Below are 25709 nucleotides of genomic sequence, written 5' to 3' on the forward strand. Positions count from 1 at the left end.
CTGGGCCTGGCTTGGTGGGGGCAGCAGAGACCTGGGAGACAAGGGGAGCTGGAGGAGACTGTCCCCTCCTGGGTCCTGACAGGAGACAGACGCTGCTTGGTTAGCACCTGCCAGGGCCAGGTGGGGTGCCTGGGGCTCCTGCACACCCCTGAGCTTAGCTGGGACTCCAGATGCCAGCAGGTGGGGACAAGCAGCCCAGGGCCCTGCGGCTCAGGCCTTGAGCAAAGCCACATGGCGGGACAGCAGCAGAGAAGAGCTCCAGCCCGGGCCGCCCAGCCCCAAGGCCAGCAGCTGCCAGGGCCTCTGCCCCCGCAGCCCCTCCAGCCTCCACCCCCTGGGGCTTCTGGGCTCCCTGTGCCCTCTCCCCCCTGCAGGTGAAGCCAGCGGTCTCCAGCCACCCTGAGCAGTTCTCCCTGATCTACTCGGCGGGCGCTTTGTTGAATTCTACTACTGGTGCGAGGCGGGCGCTGCGGGGTGGCGCGGGGCGGGGAGGTGGGAGCCAGGGCCAGCGGGGTGCCCTGAGCGGGGCCGGCGGGCAGGGCAGAGGGTGGCATGGGCGATGCCTGAGCGGGCCCTTCCCCCAGGGACTCCTACTGGGTGATGGAGGGGCTGCTCCTCTCTGAGATGACTGGGACGGTGAAGGGCATGCTGCAGAACTTCCTGGACCTGGTGAAAAAGTAAGGGGGCCCGGGCGCCTCAGGGCCGCGCGGAGAAGCAGTGCCCTGGGCTTGTGGCTGGATCGCCCTGGAGGCCGGGCAGCTGCGTCTCAGCCGGCCTCCGTGTTGGCAGCTACGGGCATGTCCCCAACGGGGCCCGCGTGTACTACCTGCAGCGGAGCCAGCCGCCCCTCCTGACCCTCATGATGGAGCGCTACGTGACTCACACCAACGACACGGCCTTCCTGCGGTGGGTCCGTGACCCTGCTGCCCTGCGGGCCCCCACCCGGGACCCCCAAGGCGGGGCTGAGCAGGTGTGCGTGGGCTGAGGTGCGGCCTGCTCCCCCCAGGGACAACATTGGGACCTTGGCCTTGGAACTGGACTTCTGGACTGTGAACAGGAGCGTCTCTGTGAGCTTGGGGGGGAAGAGCTACGTCCTGAATCGCTACTATGTCCCTTACGGGGGCCCCAGGTGAGGATCTGCGGGGCGGCCTCCCAGTCTCTGGTCTCTCCACTCTGCTTGGACGACCTCCTGGGCAGGGAGTGAGGGACTCAGCCCCCCTGTCATTTGTGGTGCTGAGAGGGTTCGCCAGGGCGTGGGTGCCAATCTGTGTGCTCAGAGTAGTGTGGCCTCAAGCTGGTTCATGTCCCAGCCCCACCCACTGGCCAGGCCCCGTAGAGACCATGGACAATCTGCAGAGAGCACCTGTCCAAGGTTAGTGAGGGGCTGGCAAGGCAGAGCCCTGGAAGTCCCGCCCCTGCTCGGGGCCATAGGAGTGGCAAGAGAGGCCCAGAGGGCCCGCGGAGCAGGCAGGACACCTCTGGGATGGAGCGTCCGGCCGCAGGAGGGGAGCTGTGGAGAACTTGCAGGCAATAGCAAGGGAGGAGCTCGCTGTGGCGGACGGGAGGAGGGCAGAGCGGGCCAGGCAGAGCGGGCCACCACTTGGGACTTGTTTCTCTGCAGCTTGGCCTCCAGCTGCACATCACCACCCACTCCCAAGGCCAGGCAGACCTGCTGGCCAGGGCCTGGCGCCAAACAAGGGAGCCTGGGTCCCTTCCCCCTACTCCCCTGCTCAAACCACAGCCACCTGTGGGTCAAAATGCCTCTCTTTTTTAACCCTCAGTTGCCTGAAAGATGTGCCTGGTTGAGCCTGAGGCTGAGTCGCGAGAGCCGCCCGCACGCCCTGGTGGGGTGGAGGGCGGATTCCGGGGCGCTCACTCTCACACTTTGCACGTTTGTGCATTTCTGCTCATGCCAGCAGTTTTTGCAGAAAGGATGTAGAGGGTGCATCGAAGCCAGGCGTCGGCCTGCTGCAGCTGCCTGTGGCTGCCTCTGCCCACTCAGGGCAACCTCCAGTTCTCACCTCAGCCACTGTGGTTTCCTCCCCCTGTGGGAACATGGCACAGGGTCAGACTACTGGGCATCTCCGCGCCAGGCCAGGAGACCACTGCCACAGCCCAGAATCAGCCAAATTCAGATGCTCTCAGGTGACCCCAACTCAAGCCGCACACCAACCCTATAATCAGGGATTAACAATGTCTGTGAATTTCCATGGAGAGTCTGTGAGTTTTAAATCATAACTAGGTCCCAGGATACCCAGATAGAGGATTTGACTGTGTAATCAGGCGTGTGCCCTTGGGCAATTCATTGTGTCCTTCTAAGGTCATTTGTATATAAATGGAAGACTTTGAACTCCATGAGGGGTTGCAAACTCAAATTCCAGTAACACAAATATGGGATATATGAGGGGAAAATGGAACAGTGCAAGGGGGATGCTGCCTGGGACCATCTTGGGGAGCAATGGGGACTGGGGTGAACTGGTCATGCATTTCCATGTAAAGAAGGTCCTGCTGTGGAAGATGGTTGATAGGAGGGAATGTGGGGTCCTTCTTTGCTAGATCATCTGATTTTACAAAGTGCAGTGGAAATCCGTTTTTTTTATGTGACATATTCCAATTTTTAAGTGTTTCCAAGTTCTGAATTCTGGTTGTCAATCTGGGAATGATTCCTGCATGCATGTGAGGGGTGGTAAGGGGAACACCTGACCCCAAGGCCTTACGACAGAGCATCCTCTCCTCCTAATGGCCCAGGGCCCTGCCCTGGAATGCACTCGCAGTCTACGATGTTGACTCTTAAATCATTGGGCGCTCTTTCACTGGAGTATTATGACCATATTGAGAGCCTTAATATGTAGAAATATCTTACAAACCAAGAAGAAAAAATAATACGGTCACACTTGGAGAAAGTCAACAGAGTTAACTATTGGTGGTCCATAAACATGTGCTGTTAATTCTTCTCTGATCCGGATCCCACCTCAGCCCACAGGGACACAGCCCTCAGCGTGTCTGTGCCCTGACCTCGGATGTCCTCACCCTTAGCCTGTCTGTCTAACACGTTTGCAAGCAGCTGCATCATCAGTGGGAAAAACAACACTTAAAATGATTCATTCACTTTTGATTTTGCAGTAAAGCTGCAGGTTGTGTAAGGGAAGGACAGAGACGGGGACCCCAAGAGGCAGTTGAGCCTTTCTTAGTCTTCAGAATTCAACTCTGGGCCCAAACTTAACACTCAGCAAAAGCCCTGCGGCTTACTGGATCCACTGGCCTTGGAAAACAGCTGGCGGGGAAGCAGGGCTGGGGGGTTCTCACTGCCCCCACCCGAAGTATTTCTGTGAGGCAGAACTGTTACTGTCCTTCTCAGTGTCTTTCCTCAGGATAGCAATGTGACCAGCTTCAAAAAAGTTGAGTTCCCACCTCCCCTCAGTTAGGGGTGACCAGGACCCCATTCTGATAAATGAGATGTAAGGGGAAGTCCTGGAAGAAGCTCCTTGAAGGGGACAAGACTCAGCTCTATGTCCTTTGCCCCTGGCCTTTCACCTCCTTCCTGCCTCGAGCACAGATGGAGTGTGTGGAACAGCAGAAGCCACCTTGCAATCACAAGGCAATGAATCAAAACACTCTGAAGGTGGCAGGGCAGAAAGAGGGAGAGACTGGCTCCCCACCAGCACCTCTGGGTCACAACAGCCCTGGGCTCCCATTATATGCGAAAAACAAACCCCTGAGCTGTTCAAGCCACTGGTTTTCAGGTTTCTGTCACATTTGGCTGAATGGAGTCTCTAATGGGTCCTTTTCCAGAGGCCTTCTGGTCAGTACATTTCCCTTCATTCCCATGACCCATCCAGCCATGTTCTAATGTCCCAGTAACACTGTGGAGTGGCCCGCCCGCCCTGGTCTCCACGCAGCTCCAGGTGTGACCGGCAGATCTATCATCTCCATCTATCGTCTATCTATCTGTCTGTCTATCTATCTATTTAGCTATCTCTGTTTATCTATCTGTCATCTATATCTATCTATCTATCATCTATCTGTCTATCTATCATCTATCTATCTATCATCTATCTGTCTATCTATCTATCATCTATCTATCTATCTATCATCTATCTACCTATCATCTATATCTATCATCATCATCATCTAATCTATTATCTGTCATCTATCTATCATCTATCTATTTATCATCATCTAGCTACCTACCTACCTATCTAATCTATCATCCGTCCATCACCTATCATCTATCCAGATCCATGCATCAGGTGATGCTGAACAGGTGCACCACCCATCTCCCTCCCAGCCTTGCTGTGCGGAAATCAGCTCCAACCCCCGGGCTTCTCACCCAAGCTCGTGCAAACTGTCCCGGAAGCTCCTCGGGCAGTGAGGCCGGGATGCCCTCCGACTGTGGCAGGGAACTACCTCTTCGTGACTCAGTTACAAGGTGTTTGCTTTACAGCCATCTATTAAACTGCCACTCGTGTTTTATGCACTGTATCGTGCTGTAGTTCACAATAAGATCATTTGAGATTATAAGAGTCTCTCAGCCTGCCTGGCCTGGCCCACTGGGAGGGAGAAGCGTCTGCATCGCCAGTGGGGGCTGAGCTGGCAGGCGGGGGCTGACTGATCTGTGCAGCTACCCTTCTTTCTCTTAGAATAGCTGCACACCTGCAGATAAAGCAGTTTCTATTGTGGTGAGAAGTAGTCTTAAAAAAAACAAATATAAGCTGGTCTGTGCCGCGACAGCCCCCCTGCTGCACACGGCACCAGCTGCCACCTGGTCTCACTTTCTCACCCTGCCGCAGGCGCGGGGCCGCGGTCCGGGCACCCCGCGGACTCCATCCCATCCTGGACTAGCTGCCTCTGAGTGGGGGGTCTCAGAGACGCTGACCCTGACTCTGCCTCATCGGGTGTCCACGAGTGTAGGCAAGTCATGGGACCTCTGTGAGCCTCGGTTTCTTCATTTGTGAAGCGGGGACAGTCTCTCTTTCGGAGGGATGTTACAAGCCGCAGAGATGAGGTGCTGTAGGCCCGCACACGGTGAGCCTCTAGGAGCTCCTGTTTGGTTACTGGGTAGAGACACCCCAGGGAACTCCACTCCGGCAGCCGAAGGGCCCGACAAGGACAGTTCCCTGCAGGCCTCATGTCACACAGCTGACGACATTCCCAGGGCCGGGGACTGGGGGTGATGAAGGTACCTCCTGGTCCACCACCCACCCCGAGGCACTCCCTCAGCTCCCCTCATGCCCCGAACGGTGTATGACACAACCCTGTGGCCTGCGGTGGGGAGCAGGCGCCCACCTGAGCGTCACTCCCAGGGAAGAGCAGCCTCAAGGCAACAGACAGGACTGTGCTGCGAGGATGAAGCCCGGACACGCCTCTTGGCCCAGCCACCCGCACGGGTGCTCAGAGCAAGGCAGGGAAACGTGCACCCTTGGCAGAGATGCAGGGGCCCGCTGGTAGCAAGCACATCTGCCTCAGAGCCGGGTGGGACGGGGGTTCTTGTCATTCCTCATGGGACAGGAGGGGCCTTGGCGGGTAATGCTGAGCACAAGTGTCCACCGCCTTCCCCACAGCTCTGTTAGTACGGAAACCAACCCTGGACTGCCGGACATGCTGGAGCGAATGGGCCCTGCAAGCCTGCCTGCAGCGAGGCCAGCCCAGGGGGGCTGCCGGCTGGAAAGAGGGCTTTTCCCCCGGGAAGGCAGCCTACACCAGGGCGCCGCCCAGGACTTGGTGGAGCTGAGATTCCTCAGGCAGCTTCTCTGCCCCCCACTCCTGGGGGCTCCTGCGAGAAGGATGTGGTTTGCTCAGCCTGCAGAGGGTGGGAGGAAGGACCTTCAGACGTCCCAACTTCCAGGCTGTGCTCCAGACTTGGCAAATGAGTGGCGTCTGCTCAGGCGGCATGAGGAGGGGAGTGTGTCTCAGAGACCAGTCACCAAATCTGAGGTCTGCTGCTTACCCGGCTCACAGACTGTCTTGTTTCTTCTGATTATGAAAACTCAAAGCTTATTGAAAAGTTCAGAGTGTGACCATAAGAAACGTAAGTACACCTACCCCCTAGCTTTGTCCTATTTTGTTCAGAGTCTGCCTTTAGAACAGGTCCGGCTGACACATGCTGTCTGCCCTCGCATTCCTGCCCCTCCCTGGGGTAGCTGCCCTCCCAAATCTGCAGTTCCTATTCCCATGCATCTTTATAGTTTTGTTGTGTATGTCTACACACTACATGCAGTATTGCTGTGCGTGTTCTTTTCCTATTGTGGTGAAATATGCGTAATATAAAGTTTACTATTATCACCATTTTTAAGTGTATGGTTCAGTGGCATTGTTACATTCGCACTGATGTACAACCGTCGCCACCATCCATCTCCAGAACTTTCTCTTCTTCCAAAACTGAAACTGTGTCCATTTGTTAATAACCCCCCATTCCCTCCCTCCCACAGCCTCTGGCAACCACCATACTACTTTCTGTCTCTATGAATTTATGTTTCTTCATATAAGTGAAATTATACAATATTTGTCCTTTGGTGTCTGCCTTATGCCACTTAGCATAGTGTCTTTAAGTTTTGTCTATGCCATCTCATGTGTCACAATTTCCTTCCTTTTAAAGGCTGAATAATATCCATTGTATGGATATGCCTCATTTCACTCATCCATTTGTCTGTTGCTGGACAGTTGTGTTGTTTCTGCCTTTTGACTATTGTGAATAATGCTGCTAGGAACACAGGTGTGCAAATATCTGTACAAGCACTTGCTTTCAATTCTTTGGGGCTTGTACCCAGAAGTGGAATTGCTAGATCATAGGGTAATTCTAGGTTTAATTTTTTGAGGAACCACCAGATTGCTCTGCACGCTTTAAAAGCTTATGTACTGGATATTGTACTGTATCACTTGGCAGTTTGCTCCTTTTAAAAATCTTTCATGATGGTCTGTTCCTGAGGTTTAGCCCTGTTAAGACATGGGCCTAATCTGAGAATCAGAGTTTTTTTTACTTACAGCTTTATTGTTATTTGGTCTTATTTTTACCATCTTATTTTGGTGGGGGGGTTTGTTTCCTTTCTCTGGTTTCTTACTCCTATGAAATTTATTGAGCTCTTTTATTATGTTTTCTTTATTCATTCCTTTGTTTTCTTGGAAATTACAGATTTCATTCCTATTTTCCAGGGCTTATCAAGTACACCTTTTCATATGCATGCTGACTTTAAAGTTAATCAGCAACTCCACTGTCCCCCAAGGAGGAAGGCCTCTGGAAAACCTTAACTTTAATCACCCCTCTATTGTGCATATCGTCACCCAGCATTTCAGGTCTGCCTTGTTTCCGTAATTCCAATTCGTCATCATTAAACAATTTGGGCGGCCCTCTTAAAGAAAAAAAATCAAATTATGAATATAAAGTTAGGGCGGGGCAGTGGAAGGACCCCAGGGGCCCTGGGGCTCGGAGTCATTAACTTGGCGGGGAATTGGCCTGATGCTCGCCATGACTTGCCCTACTGAGAGTTCAGCTTTATTTGTTACCAAATGTAATAAATCAGGTATTTTTGCAAGTGTATTAAAATTTAAGAATTGATCAAGCTTGCAATAAAATAGTCATTTTGGGCACAAGTTCTCTAGTTGAACTCCTCCCTACTCAAATTGCTAACACAAAGGATGCCAAACCCCACCAGCCTCGTGGAGGGTGATAGGCACCGGGACTGGGGAGGGAATCTTCTAGCATTTATTGTCTGTGCCAGGCACTGCGCTCGGTAATTACAGTGTGTCACTTCGCCTCTTGTCTGCTGTGGGAAAGACTCCAGGGGGCTCAAAACAGCTCTTATTTAAGGGCAGGAAAAACCAAGATGCCTGAAGTTGAAATTCAAATATGAAACTGTTCCCAGAGTAATTTTGGCATAAAATCGACATTTTATAAAATCTTTGGTGTCCCATCAGGAAACAGATGATGCATTCCAAATAGGGTAACTTGAGGAGGGTTTATTTATGAAAAAGATGTGGGTGGGAACCACAAGGGCCAGTGCAGCAACCCAAGCTGAGTAGCAGCCAAGCACTGCTACGGCGAGGCTCGAAGGGGAAGGGGCGGTGGGGGCACTGGCCCTCAGGGAGAGAATTGCCCCGCAAGGCCACAGTGAGAGAGCGAGAATCATTGGCTGAGGGGCACAGCCAGCTCACAGGAGGAAATAAATGAGCGGACCTCACTGTCCTTCCTCTCCCGCCTCCTGTGGGCCAAGCCAGGACACAGAAAGCACAGGATGTGGACCGCGTAGGTCAGCCTCCTGGGCAGAGGGCAGAGTGGAGAAGGTAGCGGGCCCGGGGTATCTGCAGGGATACACTAAAGAAAAATGGCACAGGCCACACATCTGGCCCCTCAGCATCCGCTCTAGTCTTCTATCAGGTGAAGAGCTTGTCTCACCAAAGCAGGGCCCCAGAAAGTCCCACTGGCTGTCGTATCAGCCTGGGATAATGTTAACTGGTCAGACTCCCAGCTGAGATCACTAGCGTCCCTTAGATACAGTAACGGAGAAAAAGAAACAATTACGGTTCTTCAAATATGGCTGCTACAGTCCCACCACTATAGCTGCCCCAAGGCCAGGGTAACCCCAGCTGCTTTCTCATACCTTCCATTCTCTGATCTCCTTGACCTCAGCCAGCACCTTTCTGGAAAGGGTTTTACCTAGTGGGGTGACCTGAATCTTCGTTCTTGCAGAATCGGAGTCCTTGGTTGCCTTATTTTTGGGGTTGCCACAGTTCTCCATTGACCAGGGTGACTGGACAAAGAGATGCTCAGGTGATGCCCCTCCATTCTGACACCATTCAGGAGCAGCACCCCAGGTCACCCGGGTAGCCGGGATCAGTCACTCCAGTGCCGTGTAACCCCTTTCTTTGCCCTTTGTTTCAGTGGTAGGTGGACTAGCAAGTAAGCGGGGGTATTTTCAGCTTCTGATTCATTAGTAACAGCTTTTCTTCTCTGGGTACCAGGACTTCCAACTCACCATCCCAAGGTTGTGCGTAGATAGGAAGCAAGAATTTTTCTAGTGGGTTATTAGGAATAATAGTGAAAAAAGCCATTCTCTTCTCTACCCCCTTGGTTCTTGGACTTACAGGGGAGATGGCACCATATATTGGCCACAGGTATATAATGTATCATGTAAGACAGCATCACAATCTTGTAGGCTGATGTCTCTCAACAGGTAATTCCACCATCCCATCAAGCCAGAGCCTTCCAGGGGTCTCAATGAGACCAGGGGCCAATCATGAATCTCACTGTAATCAATTAACAGGGCTGACAACAGACACAAATCTCCCCGAAAGTGGTCGGAGCCACAGTTATAAAGCAACACTATTAGCCATGATGTTTCATGCCTTGACCAAGGGGTCAGCACCATGCAAATACTTTAGCTAAACAGCACAGGGCAGTTCCAGGCCTGTTGGAACTGATCTTTTTGGCACAGTCCTCCTCCATTAGCTGGTCATGAGGCTGTAGGTATATGTAGGCAGCGCTTCAGAAGAGTGCAGTGTCTCATAGACACCCTGAGATCATCTAGCCATGGCCACAGATCCACCTGTTTCTAAACAACCGATGACCACTGCTGACCTACAGAAAGAGGTAAACGGAGGCAACCTCAAGATGAATGTATCCAGGAATAGCAGAGGCATCGCAGTTTGGGACAAGTGAACTGCAGGAAGCTACAGAAGAGTCCATTGAGGGTTTGGGGTAGATTGTATTTATGGGGCAGGGGATGTAAAGAGGGTCTGGTTTAAATGGAGAAAAATTTTCTGTGCAGACAAAATCAGTCCTGTCACACACAAAGCTCGATTTAGCTCACTTTGTGAGACCACCTCCATCTGGGTCACCTCCTGGTCACGCCTCTGGCAAAACTTCCCAAGACTGATATGAGATAACCTCTGATCAGCCTCCCATCGTCCAAGAAAATTCCAGCACTCTCCATTTTCTGTCAATCAGGCATTTATAGGAAATCAGTCTCTTGGTCCTTAAGTTTTGTCTTCTTGAGGTCACATGTGTGAGAATCTCTATTTTATATCCTCTGGTTCTATTTGAGATTGCGATTCTCACACTGCTTAAGCTCAGTGGTTCCTTGATTCCGATGGTCAAGCAGCTGGCCTCTGTCACTCAGTCTTCATTATTCCCAGGGAACCCGCGTCCTCCATTCCCATCCTCTCCAGCATCTATCCTGGGATTCTGCAAGGGTCGCTGCTGTTCCCTCACCAATTCATGCCTCGGTGAAGGTGTGTCTTCTACCCTCCCAGAGGCAGGCAGGTGAGGCTGAGCAGGTACAGATAATAGATCCCTCCTGACACACTCATTTCCTGGAGCTTAGGATTCCTCTCCTTACCCCTTAAGTCAGAGAACACCTAGCATTTTGACCTCATCGATGGGAGGCTAAGGGTTCTCAGACTTCATGGGCTTCTCAATCTCCGGAAGGGCTGGTCAAACACAAATTGCCGGCTCCTCCCCATAGTTTCTGATTTAGGAGGACTGCATTGGGGTCTGAGAATCTACATGTCTCACATCTTCTGGGGCACCGCTGCTATTGCTTGTCCAGGGGCCACATTTCAAAGTTTTTAAGAACCACGGTTGTAGGCCACCAGTGAGTTCAGGCTTTAATTAGCCTTTTTAGCAAGTTACAAATGCTGCTTGAGGCTGCTTCAGCCAAAATATTAGGTGACTGCATCCATGTCATTGAATTTGGCTTGATCAAGCCTCACAATTCATCCCCTTTAGTCTAACATGCTGAGATCTGCTTGCATGTGCATCCCCCCAGTTCCTTGTTAATACAGATCAGCAACATCTTGTAGCTCTTTGGTGCATAAGCAGGCCTTGTGCCTCTCTGAATGAGTTATGTTGGGGTCTAAGTCTCATAATGGGCCTAGAGGTGATGAGTCATATCAGCTTGAGAGACAATTAGCTATTACAGATATGACCATGAAAAAGCTTTTACATGGAGAGAAAAGTTTACTCCTTGATCGGTGGGGTTGTTTGGGGGGGCTGTTAGGAAAGTGGGAGATGGTGCATTTAGGGGAATTGGAGGCTCATGGGTTTGTTTGGTTTTTGCACACACTAACAGATTTTATTGGCCCTATAAGGTTAGATTCTGAAAGCATCCCCACCCCAACCTAATTCCAAGAGAGAGGCATTTATTAGTTTTCAGTTGTTTTTTTCCCTTAAATAAACTTTGCATTTTAAAGTAGGTTTAGATTTACAGAGAAGTTGCAAAGATAGTACAAAGAGTCTCCATACACCCCCACCCAGGTCCCCTATAAGCAACATTGTAGGTTTATATGGTGTATTTGTCACAATTAAGGAACCAGTATAGATATATTATTAGTAGCTAAAGTCCATACTTAAGGTTTCTTTATGCCTTTTTGTTCCAGGGTCCCTCCCAGGATACGACTTCACATTTAGTTGTGATGTTCCCTTGGGCCCAGAGGAGCCTAAGAGCATGACAGTTGCTCAGATTTTCCTTGTTTTTTATGACCTTGACAGTTTTGAGGAGTTTTGGCCAGGTATTTTGTAGAAACTCTTAATTTGGGGTTTCTGATGTTTTTCTCATGATTATATTGGGGTTGTGGGTGTGGGGGAGGAAGACCACAACAAAGGGCCATACTCATCACATCATGTCAAAGGTATAATATGATCAACATTGACTTTTCACTGTTGATCTTGACCTTGACCACCTGGCTGAGATCATGTCTGTCAGGTCTCTCCACTATAAGTTAATCCTTCCTTTTCAAGGAAGTCACTATGTGCAGCCACACTTAAAGAGTAGAGAGAGTTAAGGTTTTAGCCTGGTTCAAGCATGCCCAAATGCCCCATCCCATGGCTCAGAGTGCTAGCCTTCCCTGCCTTCTGCACTGTAAGACACCTGGCAGGCCTGAGCAGTCAGGTCGGTGCTGCAACTTGATAGTCCTCATGACCAGACTCAGGTCTTGGTCTTCAGCTGCATGCACCCTGTGACTGCATGACCCCTTCAAAACTTCCCTTAAGGCTTTCTGGTTCTCCCTGCAGGCTTTTTTTAAAAAAGCTTTACTGAAGTATAATTGACCTACAATAAGCTGCACATATGTAAAGTGTGCAATTAAATGTTTTAACATATATAAAACCCTCATTGCAAGATAATGAACATTATCTGTCATTCCCAGAATTTCCTCCTATGCTCCTCCCTGCCACCTCTCCCCTGATAGGCAACCACTGAGCAGATTCTTGTCCCTATAAGATAGTTTGATTTCCCAGAATTTTACTTTTTATGTGGAATCATACAGCATGTACTCTTTTAACTTTCATTCATCACAGCTATTTTGAGATTCATCTACATTGTTTTGTGTATCAATAGTTCATTCCTTTTTAGTGCTAATACTCTGTTGCATGGATATACCACCATTTGTTTATCTACTTACCTGTTGGTGGATATTTGGGTTGTGTCTACTTTCTGGCTTTCACAAATAAAGCTGCTGTGAACATTCACATACAAAACTTTATCTGGATACACTTTTGTTTTCCTTGAGTAAATACGTGAGAGTGGAATGGCCGGGTCATACAGTAGATGTACAGTTAAGTTTTTAAGAAATTGCCAGGCCGTTTTCCAAAGTGGTTGTACAACTTCATAGCCCCACAAGCAGCTTAGCAGAGTTCCAGTTCCTCGACATCCTGGCCAATACTGTCTATCTTTTTAACACTGTCATTGTGTTGGATGTGCAGTAGTATTACACTTAATGGATTATTGATATGGTTAAATCTACGTCTGTCACCTTGCCTTGTGTTTTCTATTGTCCCATTTGTTCTTTTGTTCCTGTTTTTCTTATTTGCAGCCTACTTTGAGATGAACTGAGTCTTTTTTATGATTCCATTTTATTTCCTTTTTTGGCTTACTATAGCTCTTTTTTGTTGTTATTTAAGTGGTTGCTTTCATGTTGACATGCACCATTAACTTATCACAGTCTATTTTCAAGTGCTATTATACACTGTAAGTATAGAATAAGAACAATAATAGGCTTCTATTTCCTCCCTCCTGACTTTCTATCATTGACATATATATTCATAAATCCCACACTATATTTTATTATTTTTAAGCAATTTTTTTAAAGTATTAAAATAATAATAAAAATATCTTATATGCTTACCCATGTAATTACCATTTCCAGTGAATTTTATTTCCTTTCTGTAGATCCATATTTTCATGTGATTTCATTTTGGCTTTTCCTTTAACATTTCTTACAGCATAGGTCTGATGATGAAGAATTCTTTCAGCTTTTGTATGTCTGAAAATTTATTCAGCCTTTATTTTTTAAATGTATTTTTATGGCTATAGGATTCTAGGTTGACAGTTACTTTCTTTCAGTACTTTAAAGATGTTGCTCTATGCTCTTCTTTCTTGAATTCTGATGAGAAATCTACTCTCATTTTTATCTTTGTTCCTCTGTACATGTGTCTTCTTTATCTGAATGCTTTAAAAAATTTCTCTTTATCACTGGTTTGATTTGATGTTCTTTGATTACATAATTTGATTATTTATGATGTACCTTGTAGTTTTCATCATATTTCTTGTGCTTGGGGGTTCACTGACCTGCTTGGATCTAGGGGTTTATAGTTTTAATCAAATAAAAAAATGTGGGGCCATTATCTCCTCAAAATTTTTTTCATTCTTTCCTCCTCACTTTGAGGACACCTATTACATGGATATTAGGCCACCTAAAATTGTCCTAAAGCTCATTGATAGTCTGTTCATTACAAAAAAATTTTTTTTTAATTTTGGATAGTTTCTATTGCTATGTCTTTAAGTTCATTCATCTTTTCTTCTGCGGTCTAATCTGCTCTCAATCCCCTCCAGTATATTTTTCATCTTAGACATAGTAGCTTTCATCTCTACAAGTTTGAGATTTTTGTTTGTTTTGCTTAAATCTTCTATCTCTATACTTAACTTTTGGATTATCTGGGACAGTTATAATTGTTTTAATGCCCTTGGATGCTAATTGTAATATCTGGGTCACTTCTGATTGATTATTCATTATGGGTCATATTTTCCTGCTTCTTTGCATGCTTGCTTGTTTTTAAATCAACAGCCAAATATTATGAGTTTTACATTGTTAGGTTCTGGGGTTTTATATCCCTACAAGTATTTTTGAAATTTGTTCCAGGGTGCAGTTACTTGGGAGGAATTTGATTCTTTTGGTTCTTGCTTTTTAAGATGTTAGGTGGGACTGCATCAGTGTTCATTGTAAGCCTAATTATTCCCCCCTTTAACGCAAGACCTTTCCAAGTGCTGTCCCATGCCCATGAATCATGAGGCTTTCCAGTCTGCCTGAGGAGCACAGGCACTCTACCCAATCCCATAGGAGTGTTGGACATTGTTACCCCTCATTCTTTTGGGTGGTTCTTTCTCCAGCTTCAGGTAGTTTCCACATTGGCTTGGGCTGATCAGTATTCAGTCAAATACTCAAGGGGGACCCTCTGCACATCTCTGGAGTTCTTTTTCCTTGTGGTTCTCACCCCTCAGGTACTCTGTTCTGCAAACTCTATCCACTTTGTCTTCTCAGAATCTCAACTCTGTTTCCTCCATTCAGGTATTGTGCTGGGCTCCACTTGGGTTCCATTCCCCTCCTGTATTCAAGGCTGAGAAACTCTTATCACGGCAGTAATCTGGGTAATCATAGTCACAGGGATCATCTCTTCTTTCCCATCTTCAGGTTTCACTGCTTTTCATGGCCTGGTGTCCAGTCATTGAAAACTTTTGCTTCACATATTGTCCATCATTGGTTATTTCTGGCAAGGGAGTAGATCTGGTGACTGTTACTTCATCCTGGTGGGAAGTGGAAGGCAGAAGTCCTCCTCCCCACCCCAACTGGCATGTTCCTAATTGCATGTTTATAGCTCTTATTTTCTTCCCAATGGATATTAGAAAGCATTTATTATAGGAATCAGGTTCTCAAAGTGTGGCCCTGGGACCCACAGCATCAAGCATAAGCATTACCTGGGAGTTTGTTAGAAATGCCAATATCTAGGCCCCTACTGAATCCGAAGCTCCTGGGATGAGACTCAGAAAACTGATTTTAATAAGCCCTCCAGGTGATTCAGATGCATATTGAAGTCTGAAAGCCAATGCTTTACATAACGGGAGGAAAAGAAAGACGGGAAGTAACAGTCCAAATGAAGGTGTTCAAAACCCATGGGAAAAGACACTAATTGGCCCTCTTAAGCACTAGCCTGGGTGAACAAGTTAGTGCTTTCAGGGAAATCTGGAAGTGAGACACATCAGCTGCTAGATCACACAAAGGACTGGGATAGAAGGCCATGGAAGGCTGTCTCTTCATAGCTATGGTTCTGAATTCACAGCCAAGGGGTTGGGCAACAGGTCCGGGTTGCTGTTGGTACGCAGAGCTAGTAATAAAGAGGAAGATCTGACATGGAACAAGAACAAAGGTGTGAAGGAAGGAAAGAGAGCAAGGGAAGCAGGAACTTTCCAGCACCTGTCTCTCATCATCTCTGACTGCGATGACCTTCACATTGTAACTCCTGCTGCTTCAGCTCCACCCCAAAATCTTGGGCAATTTTCTTTTGGCCAACTCTGACCTGGAGGTGAATGGGGAAAGGGATTCTGGAAAATTTATTTTTAGTTCAGTCAAGCTAATACACAAGTCCACTAAAGTAGAACCTTATGACAGGTGATTCTACGAAATCTATTTCCAGATTAGTTCAGTGGATAAATTCCAAAACCACAACGTTCCATCCCATGTTAATCTGATGTTCAGTCACACCTCTTTTAGCCATATTTAACTTCCAAATAAAGAAAATAGCAAAATCATGCTTCTGGTTAGCATACTCCACTATCCATCAAAAAATCAAAAACATGCTAACCTTCTCCCTAAAAGTACACACAAATTCTAGATTATCACTTTATGTTCAGGTGATGCTCAAGACATTTCTAAAGAGGAGCAATACCATGTGATCTCTCTTTAGCATCTTACCTGTTAGGAGAATGAGAGAAAAGAGAAGAATTAGTCGATACATACCTAATAGACTTAGAATAAGGAAGAAATACAGCCTTCATTTTACAACTGGTTATGTGGGCATAAATGGTACCCATACCTCTTTCTTCTACTACTCATTCCATATTGCCCTTTGTCCTTTGCAAGTACTGAGTGAGGATAGTCCTGATTCCTTGCCTGGTGGAGGACCCAAACCTTTGATCCTGAAGGGTATGTACTATTATTAGTCCAGCTTGCACTAAGTTGTTATAGTTTTCCACTTTTATCACATTTTAAGAGTAGCCCCAGGAGGGCTGTCTACTGCATTCCAGACATATTCTTCCTTACCCTCTTTGTGTAATCACAACCCAACTGCCCCTTTCAAATCAGGATCAATCACCACGAAGCAGCCTGTGGACTCATTAGGGTTGAGAAGCCCCAAACAGGCAGAAGCCCAAAGTGGCAGTCTCAATTTCTAATTCAAAGGAACTTCTGCTGAGCTCTCTGGAGGAGGCATTCCTTCTTGGAATTAAGACCTCTGGACCAGCAGAGCCCAGTTACCTTATGATTTGATGAGTCAGGCAACATCCAATTCATTATGGGCAACTCAGGTCACATGGTAATAACTTGGTAATGCTTGGTGGTCAAATGTTCAGTCTCTCCTGAGGCCCAGTAGCAAGCCAGAAGCTGTTGCTCAAAAGAATACTTTTCTGCAAAGGATGACACAGCTTTTCCTCAAAATCCTAAAGGTCTGTGCTGTCATTCACCCAAAGGAGCCTGACAAAGGCTCTATACAAGCATCTCTGCTGGCCACAGACCCTTTGATTTCATTGGAGCTGCTGAGTCAGAAACCGAAGTAACGGAGCAACCTGTGCTGCAGCTCAGATTTGCTGCAGAGCCTTGTCTTGTTCTGGGCCACCCTTAAAAATGGCAACAATTCAGATGTCTCAGTAAATGTATTGAATTAACAAATCGAAATAAAGTATATATTGCCTTCAAAATCCAGAAGCCCACTAGGCATTATGTCTCCTTCTTAGCAGCAGGAGGGGCCAGGTGTAGCAATTTGCCCTTCACCTACAAGGGATATCGCAGTCCTTTAAATACCTAGACTTCAAGGAGGCAGGTCCCTGATATTTTTGTGGAATCTGTTTTTTATCCCCCGACATGCTTGAGTTTTACCAAAGCATCCAGGGTAGATGCCATGTCTTGCTCACCATGTCCCCATATAGTAGTAGGTCAGCATGATATCCTCTAGAATACAGATATAATCAAAGTCTCTGCTGACCAGTTAAAGGGGTAATAGAGCCCCGACATAGGACAGTAGAAGCTGTCTTGCCTGTCTTGCCAGTTGACAGCAAACGTTGCCCTCAGGTCGACAGAAAAAGCATTCACTACATTAATTGGTACATACCAGGTGGCAGGGAATGTGTTGCTTTTCTCCAGCAAAAAACACACCCACTTGGGAGGGCAGTTGCAGTTGGAGTCATCACCTGATTGACCTTATGGTAATCCACTGTCATCCTCCATAATCCATTTGTCTTCTGCACAAACCAAGTATGTGTATGAAACAGAGAAGCCACCAATATTACATCTTTCAAGTCTTGTTGGTGGTACCAACCTCTGCAATCTCGAGTACATGCTATTTATTGCTTTTGGTTTGTTAGAGACAGTTCTAGCGGCTTCTTTTGATCCTTTTCTTCAATATTCCTTATTCCGTGGGTGAGGTAACTAATTTAGGGATTCTGTCAGTTGCTGAGGATGTCAAATCCCACTATGCAGTCTGGAGCTGGATTCGGGGACCCAAGCCAAAACTTCACGGATCACTTGACCTTCATATTCCTTTATACTCTTGACCTGTAGCATTCTGGGTCTCCAGCAGTCCTCAAAATTGTAGTTATTTTCTTTCCCAATATGCAGGCAACCTGGTAAATTTGTCACAAGTCTTGAGGAAGGATGGAAGGGGGACTTAGCTTCCCTTTCATTCAAGAAGCTGTGTGTTGGTGAACTGACTCAAACCTGGAAACTTCAGAGCTCAAAAGACTGGTTCAAGTCATAATTTTGTTAATCAGATCTACTAGAGCTTTTCTGTGTACACAATTCAAGTAAAATTTTAGAAGACTGCCACCTACTTCAGTACTCTGGACACTAATCAATTAGCTAAGGACAGTTATCGACCGATAAGGGACCCTCACTCCCAAGGAGGCCTTCGTGTTCTTTTTATGTTAATCATGTAATTTTTTTTCTTGCATATGCACTCGAGGGCCTATTGTTGTTCTAATAATTTGTCACAGCCCATTTCCCCATGTGTCTTGCACTTGCACTTCATCCCATGGTACCACTGGTGAGAATCTGAATTGCAATGCCACTGTATGCCATGGATTATTCATGCCCCATCCCGCCTCCCCTCCACCAACCCCTGTAAATAGTTCATCAAATATAACTAATCCAATCCCAGAATCTCAACTTGAGTCTGTTTCCTGGAGCCAATTTTGCTATCAATTACACTGCTTGAGTCCCAACAAGAAACAAATGGCATACTTGTAATAAGTAGTACATTTATGGAGTTTACTTACGTAAGGACTACGAAGATACAGGTGTAGGGAAACCTACCAAGTGGAGGGGACAATTACCAGAAAATGGAGGGAAAAAAGCTACAAAGCTGCAAAGCCCTTCAGTTTGATAGGGCAGCTAGAGGCAATCTTGGCAGGGAAGGAATTAGAGCAACACAAACTCCAATGTCACTCTCTTCCCTCAGATTTCCTGAGGGTGGATACCTGGTGAGTGAAGGCAAATGGAAGCCAGAGGGCAGAGGAAATGTTCACCTGGTTCATAAATGTCAATCTCTGGCGACACTAAGCTGAGGTGGAGCAGATCCAGAGGCAGACGGACCTGGTACACTTGGGTTCTGTAATTAGCAGGATGATGGGAATGCAACTGGCTCATGAACTGATACCCATGTCTTCTATTTGGCAGGTCCTCCTACATATCCTCACACACTGAACTGCAGTGACAGAAATGAATTTACAACTTGAATTGCTGTAGCTTTGAGTCCTGAATTTTGAGTCTTCTCATTTTGTTTTCCAGAATCATGCGGCCGGCCACCTCTCCACTTCTTTAGGCCTGGTTTTTTTGGCTCCCTTTGCGGCTTTCAGCATATTAGTCTTGCACATGGTTTGTTAGTTATACCGAAGCATTTCTTTGGGGCTGGGGATTAGGGTGATGTGTTCAGCTTTACAAGTCCGAACTTCTCATTTAGGTCTTTCATCAGTTTTGTAGTTCTCAGCATACAAATGGCATTCCTTTTGTTAGACTCATTCCTGCCGCTTTTGTGGGCACACTCAGCTCTCTGTAACATCTGAGCGATTCTTCTGCGAAGTGAGGACTACCGATAATCCCCCTGGACATAGGGTGGACCAACATCTTTCCAAAGGCTATCTTGGTTCTGGTTTTGGCTATGAAAACTGACAAAACAAAATGCGGATGGTGGGAGGTCTAGGCTTGATGGTATTCTCAAATTTTATAGAACTGGGCTCACTGTGGCACTGAGAATGTCTTACTGCTTTGCTACGTGATTACTTGAGTAAAATGCTCAAATGCAAAGATCACTCAACAGCACAGCCTGCTAAGGATACACCACACACACCTGGAGTTCCAGTGGGCTTTTATTGAGATAAACAAAAATCAAGATTGTATCAATCTTTTCTGAACCTTATAAACTCAGCAGACTGTTGCGTCCCTATGGGTACATACAACACAACAAATCCCAACAAAAACAAGCCCTACTGGAATATTTGCCAATTAACAGAATGCCAATTTTCCCCTTCCCCAAATGTTTTCAAAATTTTGAGTCCCCACTGTTCACTTCTCAGTGGAACTGGTCCCTTGTGGCTAGGGACATTGGAATTCTATCCCATTTTTACCAAACAAAAAATATTTTCAAGTTTTAGTTTTGTTTCAAAAAAGGGAACAGTGACTTGTTTTCTCCAGGTACCCTCCCCCAAAACCACTGGTTAAAATACAGCAGCCTGTATCTCAGTAACCCAACCCTACCCCCTCCCTTGCCCTGCCCAGTTTTGTCTACTGGAGATTTAAACACACTTCTGCTAGAATCTGTCAGTTGTGGAGGGGCAGAATCCAGGTGCCAGGCTAGCTCCCTCTGACCTCACGAACTGTTAAAACCTTTGGACACTTAACTCTCTACCCCAAAGATGAGTTTTCAGTTAGAAAGGAAAGTGGATTTTCTCTGGGAGTTTTTTTTTTAAAAACTATCTTAAAGAATATAAAGTAGAACTACAAGCTCATCAAAGTCCACTTAAGTTCACCAAAAATTGACTGAATTCAGCTCCCATGAGGCCAATAATTCTGCTTGACAAAGGTATTTTTGCCAGAAAATGATTCCACAATTGCAATTTTTAAGATACAAAGAATGCTGGAAAAAGTAGCAAATTAAAATAACATGGCTTAATTCCCAAGAACTTACTTCATCTTTTTGTTACTCATCTATAAGGTCAGGAGAGTAGCTAAAGGCAGTTTCCATTGAGGTTATGAGCTTCCAAAGTGTTTCTAAATCCTTAGTGCAGACACCCTCCCTTTTGGGGCACAGTGACCTCCCTCCCACCCCTATTAAAAAAAAAGAAAAGAAAAAGAGAAAGAAAAAAAAATTAAACCAAATAATCAGAATGAGATGTTTTGATTTTAGTAAGTTACACTCAAGGCTTTGTGCTGACTTGTCTGGTTCTAACCCAAGCATGATGGTATCAAACACAAAGCACACGGGAAAGATGCTCTCATCTCATTCTGAAAACAAATACTGATAACCAATACCTCCCACCCGCCCCCCCTAGCCTTTGGGGCCAACTCATATGATGCTGGGACCAACCTGAAAAAAACTTGGAGACATATTTAGGTTTCCTTCTCTCTTACTTCTTCCCATGGAAGATCATTCTAGACTTAATTCCATTCCTAAGATAAAGTCAAGAAAGTTTCTCCACTGGAATACATGGGAAGAGAAAGACAAAACATGGGCCCAGAGGCAGCAAGTTGTGAAATAGTCTATAAGCCATTACACAACTATACAACCACAGGCTAAACCATAAGCTGGAAGTAATTTAAATATTACAAATAGAGAACTGTTTTCATCCAAATGAACCACTTAAAAGATACTACCATTACTTAAAATAAACACCCAATACTGGAAAGCACATGAAAACAATTTCCAATAATAAAAATGCTCCTTATTGTGAGGGGGATTTAAAAAAAAAAAAAAAAAAAAAGACTAGGCTTTGACCTAGTCCTTAGAGCATCTTTCCATTTAACAATTCCTGTTCAAGAGTCAAGCACCAAAACTGGACAGCTGCCTATACAAGACTGTGTCCAACAGTGGTGTCCAGATAGTTTAAGTGCCACTCCTCATCAGAGGCTATACTTCTGTTAATACTTTCAATTTAAAGTCTGTGCTTTAAGAGGGACCCACAGGCAATGTGGCACCAGGCAGAGCACAGTCTGAGGATGGCAAAGAAGACTGTGCTGTTTGTTTAGTCACCCTCACACTCTAGCGAGTCTTTCTTGCTTTTCTTTTATAATGAATGATCCCTCTTATCTCGCCAGAGGTGGGGGAGAAAGAGCTGCATCAGTACAAGGTCAAGATTTTTTGGTCAAAAGTTTAAGCCTTCTGAAACCCCTCCCCCCACCCTCCCTGGGAAAAAGTTACCTCTTTAATAGGGGATTGTATTTAGTAAGCAACACTGGCTGGATAGAACATATGTAGCTTGGATACCAAATAAATAGAGCTTAATTCCTTTTGGGTTTGTACTGTGCAGCCCTTGCTACAGTTCTTTTTTTTAGGAGTTGGGGCTATGTCTGATCAGGAGGCATCAGCAGGATTTTGATCCTCAAGGAATTTCGGGTGAGTCACAATACTTTTGCTTAGAACTAGGCAGTCAAAAAAGCGACTCTGAATAACTGATTTCTTTATCCAGATGAGTTAGCATGAAAGCATATGCAGGACTTGTAATATTTCAGGGTCTTGAAAAACAATGGAATATGGAAACCCAATTTTTTTAAATTTTATTTTTTGCCTTTTTAAGAAAAACCCTTGATGCCTCCTGACTGACCTACACACTGGGTTAAAAGGGAATTTAAAACATTAAAAAAAAAGTTCACTGGTTTTGATTCATCTCACTCCTTTTGCCTGGAGATCAGGCCAAACATCAAGCATGTTGGGAGGGGCACAATTTAAGGCAACACTATTGGCTGTAAAGCATTTGCCAGCAATTTACAATGCAAAACGACAGATATTCTTGTCACAAAGCAAGGATGGCAAGCAGCTTTCCTAGCATGAAGTTCACAGTTCTCAGGGGCTGCCCATTCCTGCAAGTTTATGTATCAAGGTGGGCAGAGGCAACGCACTCACAGCACGGGACATTACCCACTGACAGGAAGCCCCAGAACTGGTTCTGATATTCTGAGATGCAAGTCCATGCTTTGTACATACACTGCTCAGACACTGCCACTCAATCGAATTCCCACACTGCAAGGCAGATTAACCTTAGGCCCCTTTTGCTGAGCTTGAAAAGTTGCTCAAACTTTTAAAAAGGGAGAAGCAAAATCAGAGAGAGCTTCTCAAAAACAGCATCTTGAATTACAGGTTTTTGAAGCTTCCTTGCTCTCTCTCTCTCTGGCAGGCCTCCGCGCCAAAGGTATTAGCTGAGACAGTGTGGCAGCAGTGAATCCCAGACTTCTGGGTCCCTTTTCCAAAACAGGGTCCCCATAGAGGTCTGATCTCTACAGTAGAGGGCAAAGTACTTTTTAGAATTTAGTGTTGCAGAAAACTGAGCCCCTCTCATCTTTAGCTGCTCCCATAATCGCTCTAATCCCCTTAATCCCAGCAACCTTCATCCAAAAAAAAAATATATGTGTATATATATATATATATATATGTATATATATATATATATGAACCCAGAAAAAAAACTTATTTACAAAGTTTATACAAGTATACACACCCAATTTTCTATGGGTCACGCTTTGCCACAGAGGAAAGAGGGTCAAGGCTCTGACATGTCTACCCATCAAGTGCCATAACTGCTAATGGAGGCGTATGTAAACCAGTCTTTAGTGTTCTGCCACAGAGCACAAAGGCTTGTCATATGGCTCCTGCAACGATAGACTGCTCTTTCCTTTGGGAGCGATGATGTAATCTACTCAGCCCAGAAGAAATTTTTACTTGGGATTGTTTTTTTCTTTTAAATACATGTATTTACAGTGCGGATGAACTGCAGTTGCATTATCAACTCCTCCACATAAAGAAAAAGAAAATGGTGTTTAACATTACTAATACGTTTCATCTTCCAGCCCTGGGCTTGAGTACTGGGTAGAAAGGGAAGAGAGAGACTCCAACTTGAAACCAAAATGAAGACAAAAATTTTAAAAAGAAAGAAAAGAAAAAGGAAAGAGAGAATTAATATTGTTGATTCCTTGGGCTGTTGTCTAAAAGATGATATTCTGAATGGTCTCATAGCATAAGGCACTTCGCACAAATAAGTAATAAGCTCTTCAGGCTTAAGAAACGATGAGTAACCAGGGAGAAGTTGAAATGCACTCAGGAGTCAGCTGTTGGGGAATTCTGAAATCGCAGACAAGCTTGTGTGTTCATCAAGATTCTTCTCTTTTTAGGGTTTCTCCCTTCTCATCTTTTTCCTCCTTCCTTGTCCCCACTTCCCCAGAAAACATTTTTTAAAAACCAGCAGTTAGTGCAACTAATGTTCAGTCAGCACACAGTGCAAACAAGTGGAACAAAAAAGGTAAATTCCTTCTTTTCAGCTTTTTTCTCTTCACCAGTTAAAAAAAGAAAAAATGTCTGAGCTTTTAAGTCTTCATAGTTCCAAAATAAAAGAAGATGAAAAACCCACAAAGAGAAGAGCATCCCCCCAAAACGATGTGTCACAGATCCAAAGGAGCCTTCTGCAGTTTGTCAAAGCCTAAAGAGGGAAAGAACCTAAAATTAGCATTTGTGAAAGAGACATGAACTAGGGCAGAGGTTTTCACGATCCCCACTCCAAATGCTCTCTACAATAGCTTCTACTGAGCCGCTGCCTATTGTAGAATCCACACAGGATAAGGAATCTCTGCCAGGAATCCCAGAGATAAAATAAGAGCCTGAAAGTTCTGCTAACAGGCAGCTGTAGTCATTGAAGACAAATCAAAAAAAAAAAATTTTTTTAAGGTTAAAGTGAAAAGAGTTATTTGAAAAATTTTAAAACAGGTAAAATGTTCATTGCCAATTTGAAACTACCATCTCTCAAGTTAAATCAGGTTTTCCTTAGGAAAAAAACCAAGATAGCCTACATCTCTTTAGGGATTTTGAGCATTTTTACCAGAGGCCAAAAGTCACCAAAAGATGGAGAGGGTGGTGCATTAGAAAAAGAGTTATCCTTACAGCCTGATCACACAATTAGCAATACAGTATACAGGAAATTTAACTTGATAATATTAAGATACCCACTAAAAACTAAGAGTGAATGCTAATGAAATAAAATGGAATGATAAAGGAAAGATGAATAGGAAGTGTTTTCATATTCAAAACTGCTGAAAAAGATTCTTTTTGCTTTCATTATTTGGAAGTCTGCATTTACTTAAGTACTGCTCACATACCACGTAACTTAGGAAGACTCCATTCAAGAACAGCACTATGAATTCTCTAATGAAACTACAACTTTACCCAAGAGATACTTCAAATTTACTGCCATTTATGCCAACAGGTGTTTTACCCTGTATTGCTATAGGCAGGACATCAAATTTCCCTCAGGGGAGAGGATCTGGCTTTCCTTTCTTTAATATATTATAATATGCTCACTTGGCATTCTGTCAAGTACGCACATGCTTGTTAAGGTTTCTCATCTTCTACAGGCTCGCTGTGGTATTCTGCCACATACAGGCTCTTGTCAATGTTGCTTGGAATAGGCTTAATTTCTGTTCCCAGCTGCTCCTCAATACTTTTCAGGTTGAAGCGATCATCATATGTGATCAAGTTGATGGCTAAGCCAAGATGACCAAAGCGACCTAATGAAAAACATTTTTTAATGAATTAAAAAAACAAGTTAAATAAGGGAATCAATATACATGTGTAAATCTGTTAAGTAACAGAACTGTATTTATATTTTTGTTCAGTGACACTGTGACTACATGAAATCCTTCATACACACATTGCTCTACAACAACTTCAGGTTTGACAAACCAAAGCAGTACCCTATTTTACCCTTTTCAATAGCAAAATGGATGCTCATTTGTGTCAAGATGCCAGAACACACACACTGAAAGTACAGTTACAGACTGTACCACTTAATGGAAAAAGTGACATTCTCATGAATTTTATCTCAAATTAGCATACAGAAGCTTTTTAAACTTTTCTTAATCTCTAGATGAATTACAAATTAGTCTTACATCAAATATAATATTAACTCACTGTTCTCATTGCTACCACACTCTATTTCACGAAGGAACAAACTTTAGCAATTGAACTCCTCAAAGAACTTCCACGAAGAACATACCCTTTCTGTTCCTCACCTGATCTTCCAATACGATGGAGATAGGTCTCTGCCAGCTTTGGGAAGTCAAAGTTTATTACCACATTCACAGCTTGTATATCAATACCTCGGGTAAACAAATCTTTAAAAAACAAGAAACACTCCATTATATCTTTCAATTTAAATATGCTTCTTGGTACCATAAATACTCTTCAACATATATTTCTA

The 25709-nt window shown here is 45.1% G+C and overlaps 2 protein-coding genes and 1 long non-coding RNA gene across 8 annotated transcripts in view; 1 reads left to right on the plus strand and 2 right to left on the minus strand.

Annotated features, from left to right (window-relative positions):
• The first annotated feature begins 429 nt into the window (after nt 1-429).
• Nucleotides 430-1157, plus strand: LOC118929655 (trehalase-like). The gene is made up of 4 exons (XM_036919960.2): nt 430-453; nt 585-677; nt 790-906; nt 1007-1157. Exons 2-4 carry the CDS (start codon nt 601-603, stop codon nt 1131-1133), a joined length of 321 nt encoding a protein of 106 aa, XP_036775855.2. The 5' UTR covers nt 430-453; nt 585-600; the 3' UTR covers nt 1134-1157.
• An 11967-nt stretch (nt 1158-13124) lies between these two features.
• Nucleotides 13125-17655, minus strand: LOC130680310 (uncharacterized). Its single transcript, XR_008993264.1, has 2 exons — nt 17369-17655; nt 13125-15957 (listed from the first exon to the last, which is right to left on the minus strand). It is a non-coding gene; the product is annotated as an uncharacterized LOC130680310 (long non-coding RNA).
• A 1946-nt stretch (nt 17656-19601) lies between these two features.
• DDX6 (DEAD-box helicase 6) overlaps nt 19602-25709 on the minus strand; it is a 30488-nt gene continuing 24380 nt past the window's right edge. For 5 of the 6 annotated variants that reach the window (XM_036919966.2, XM_036919963.2, XM_036919967.2 and 2 more), the window contains 3 exons: nt 25522-25623; nt 24835-25017; nt 19602-23936 (listed from right to left, as the gene is read on the minus strand). In XM_036919966.2, the coding sequence (XP_036775861.1) occupies nt 24842-25017; nt 25522-25623 (278 nt within the window). In that variant the 3' untranslated portion in view covers nt 19602-23936; nt 24835-24841. Of the gene's footprint in view, nt 23937-24811; nt 25018-25521; nt 25624-25709 lie in introns of all 6 variants that reach the window. The other variant, XM_036919962.2, reaches the window with a different exon arrangement.

The sequence above is a fragment of the Manis pentadactyla genome, chromosome 13, assembly GCF_030020395.1.
Source record: "Manis pentadactyla isolate mManPen7 chromosome 13, mManPen7.hap1, whole genome shotgun sequence".
In the NCBI taxonomy this organism is placed as follows: Eukaryota; Metazoa; Chordata; class Mammalia; order Pholidota; family Manidae; genus Manis; species Manis pentadactyla.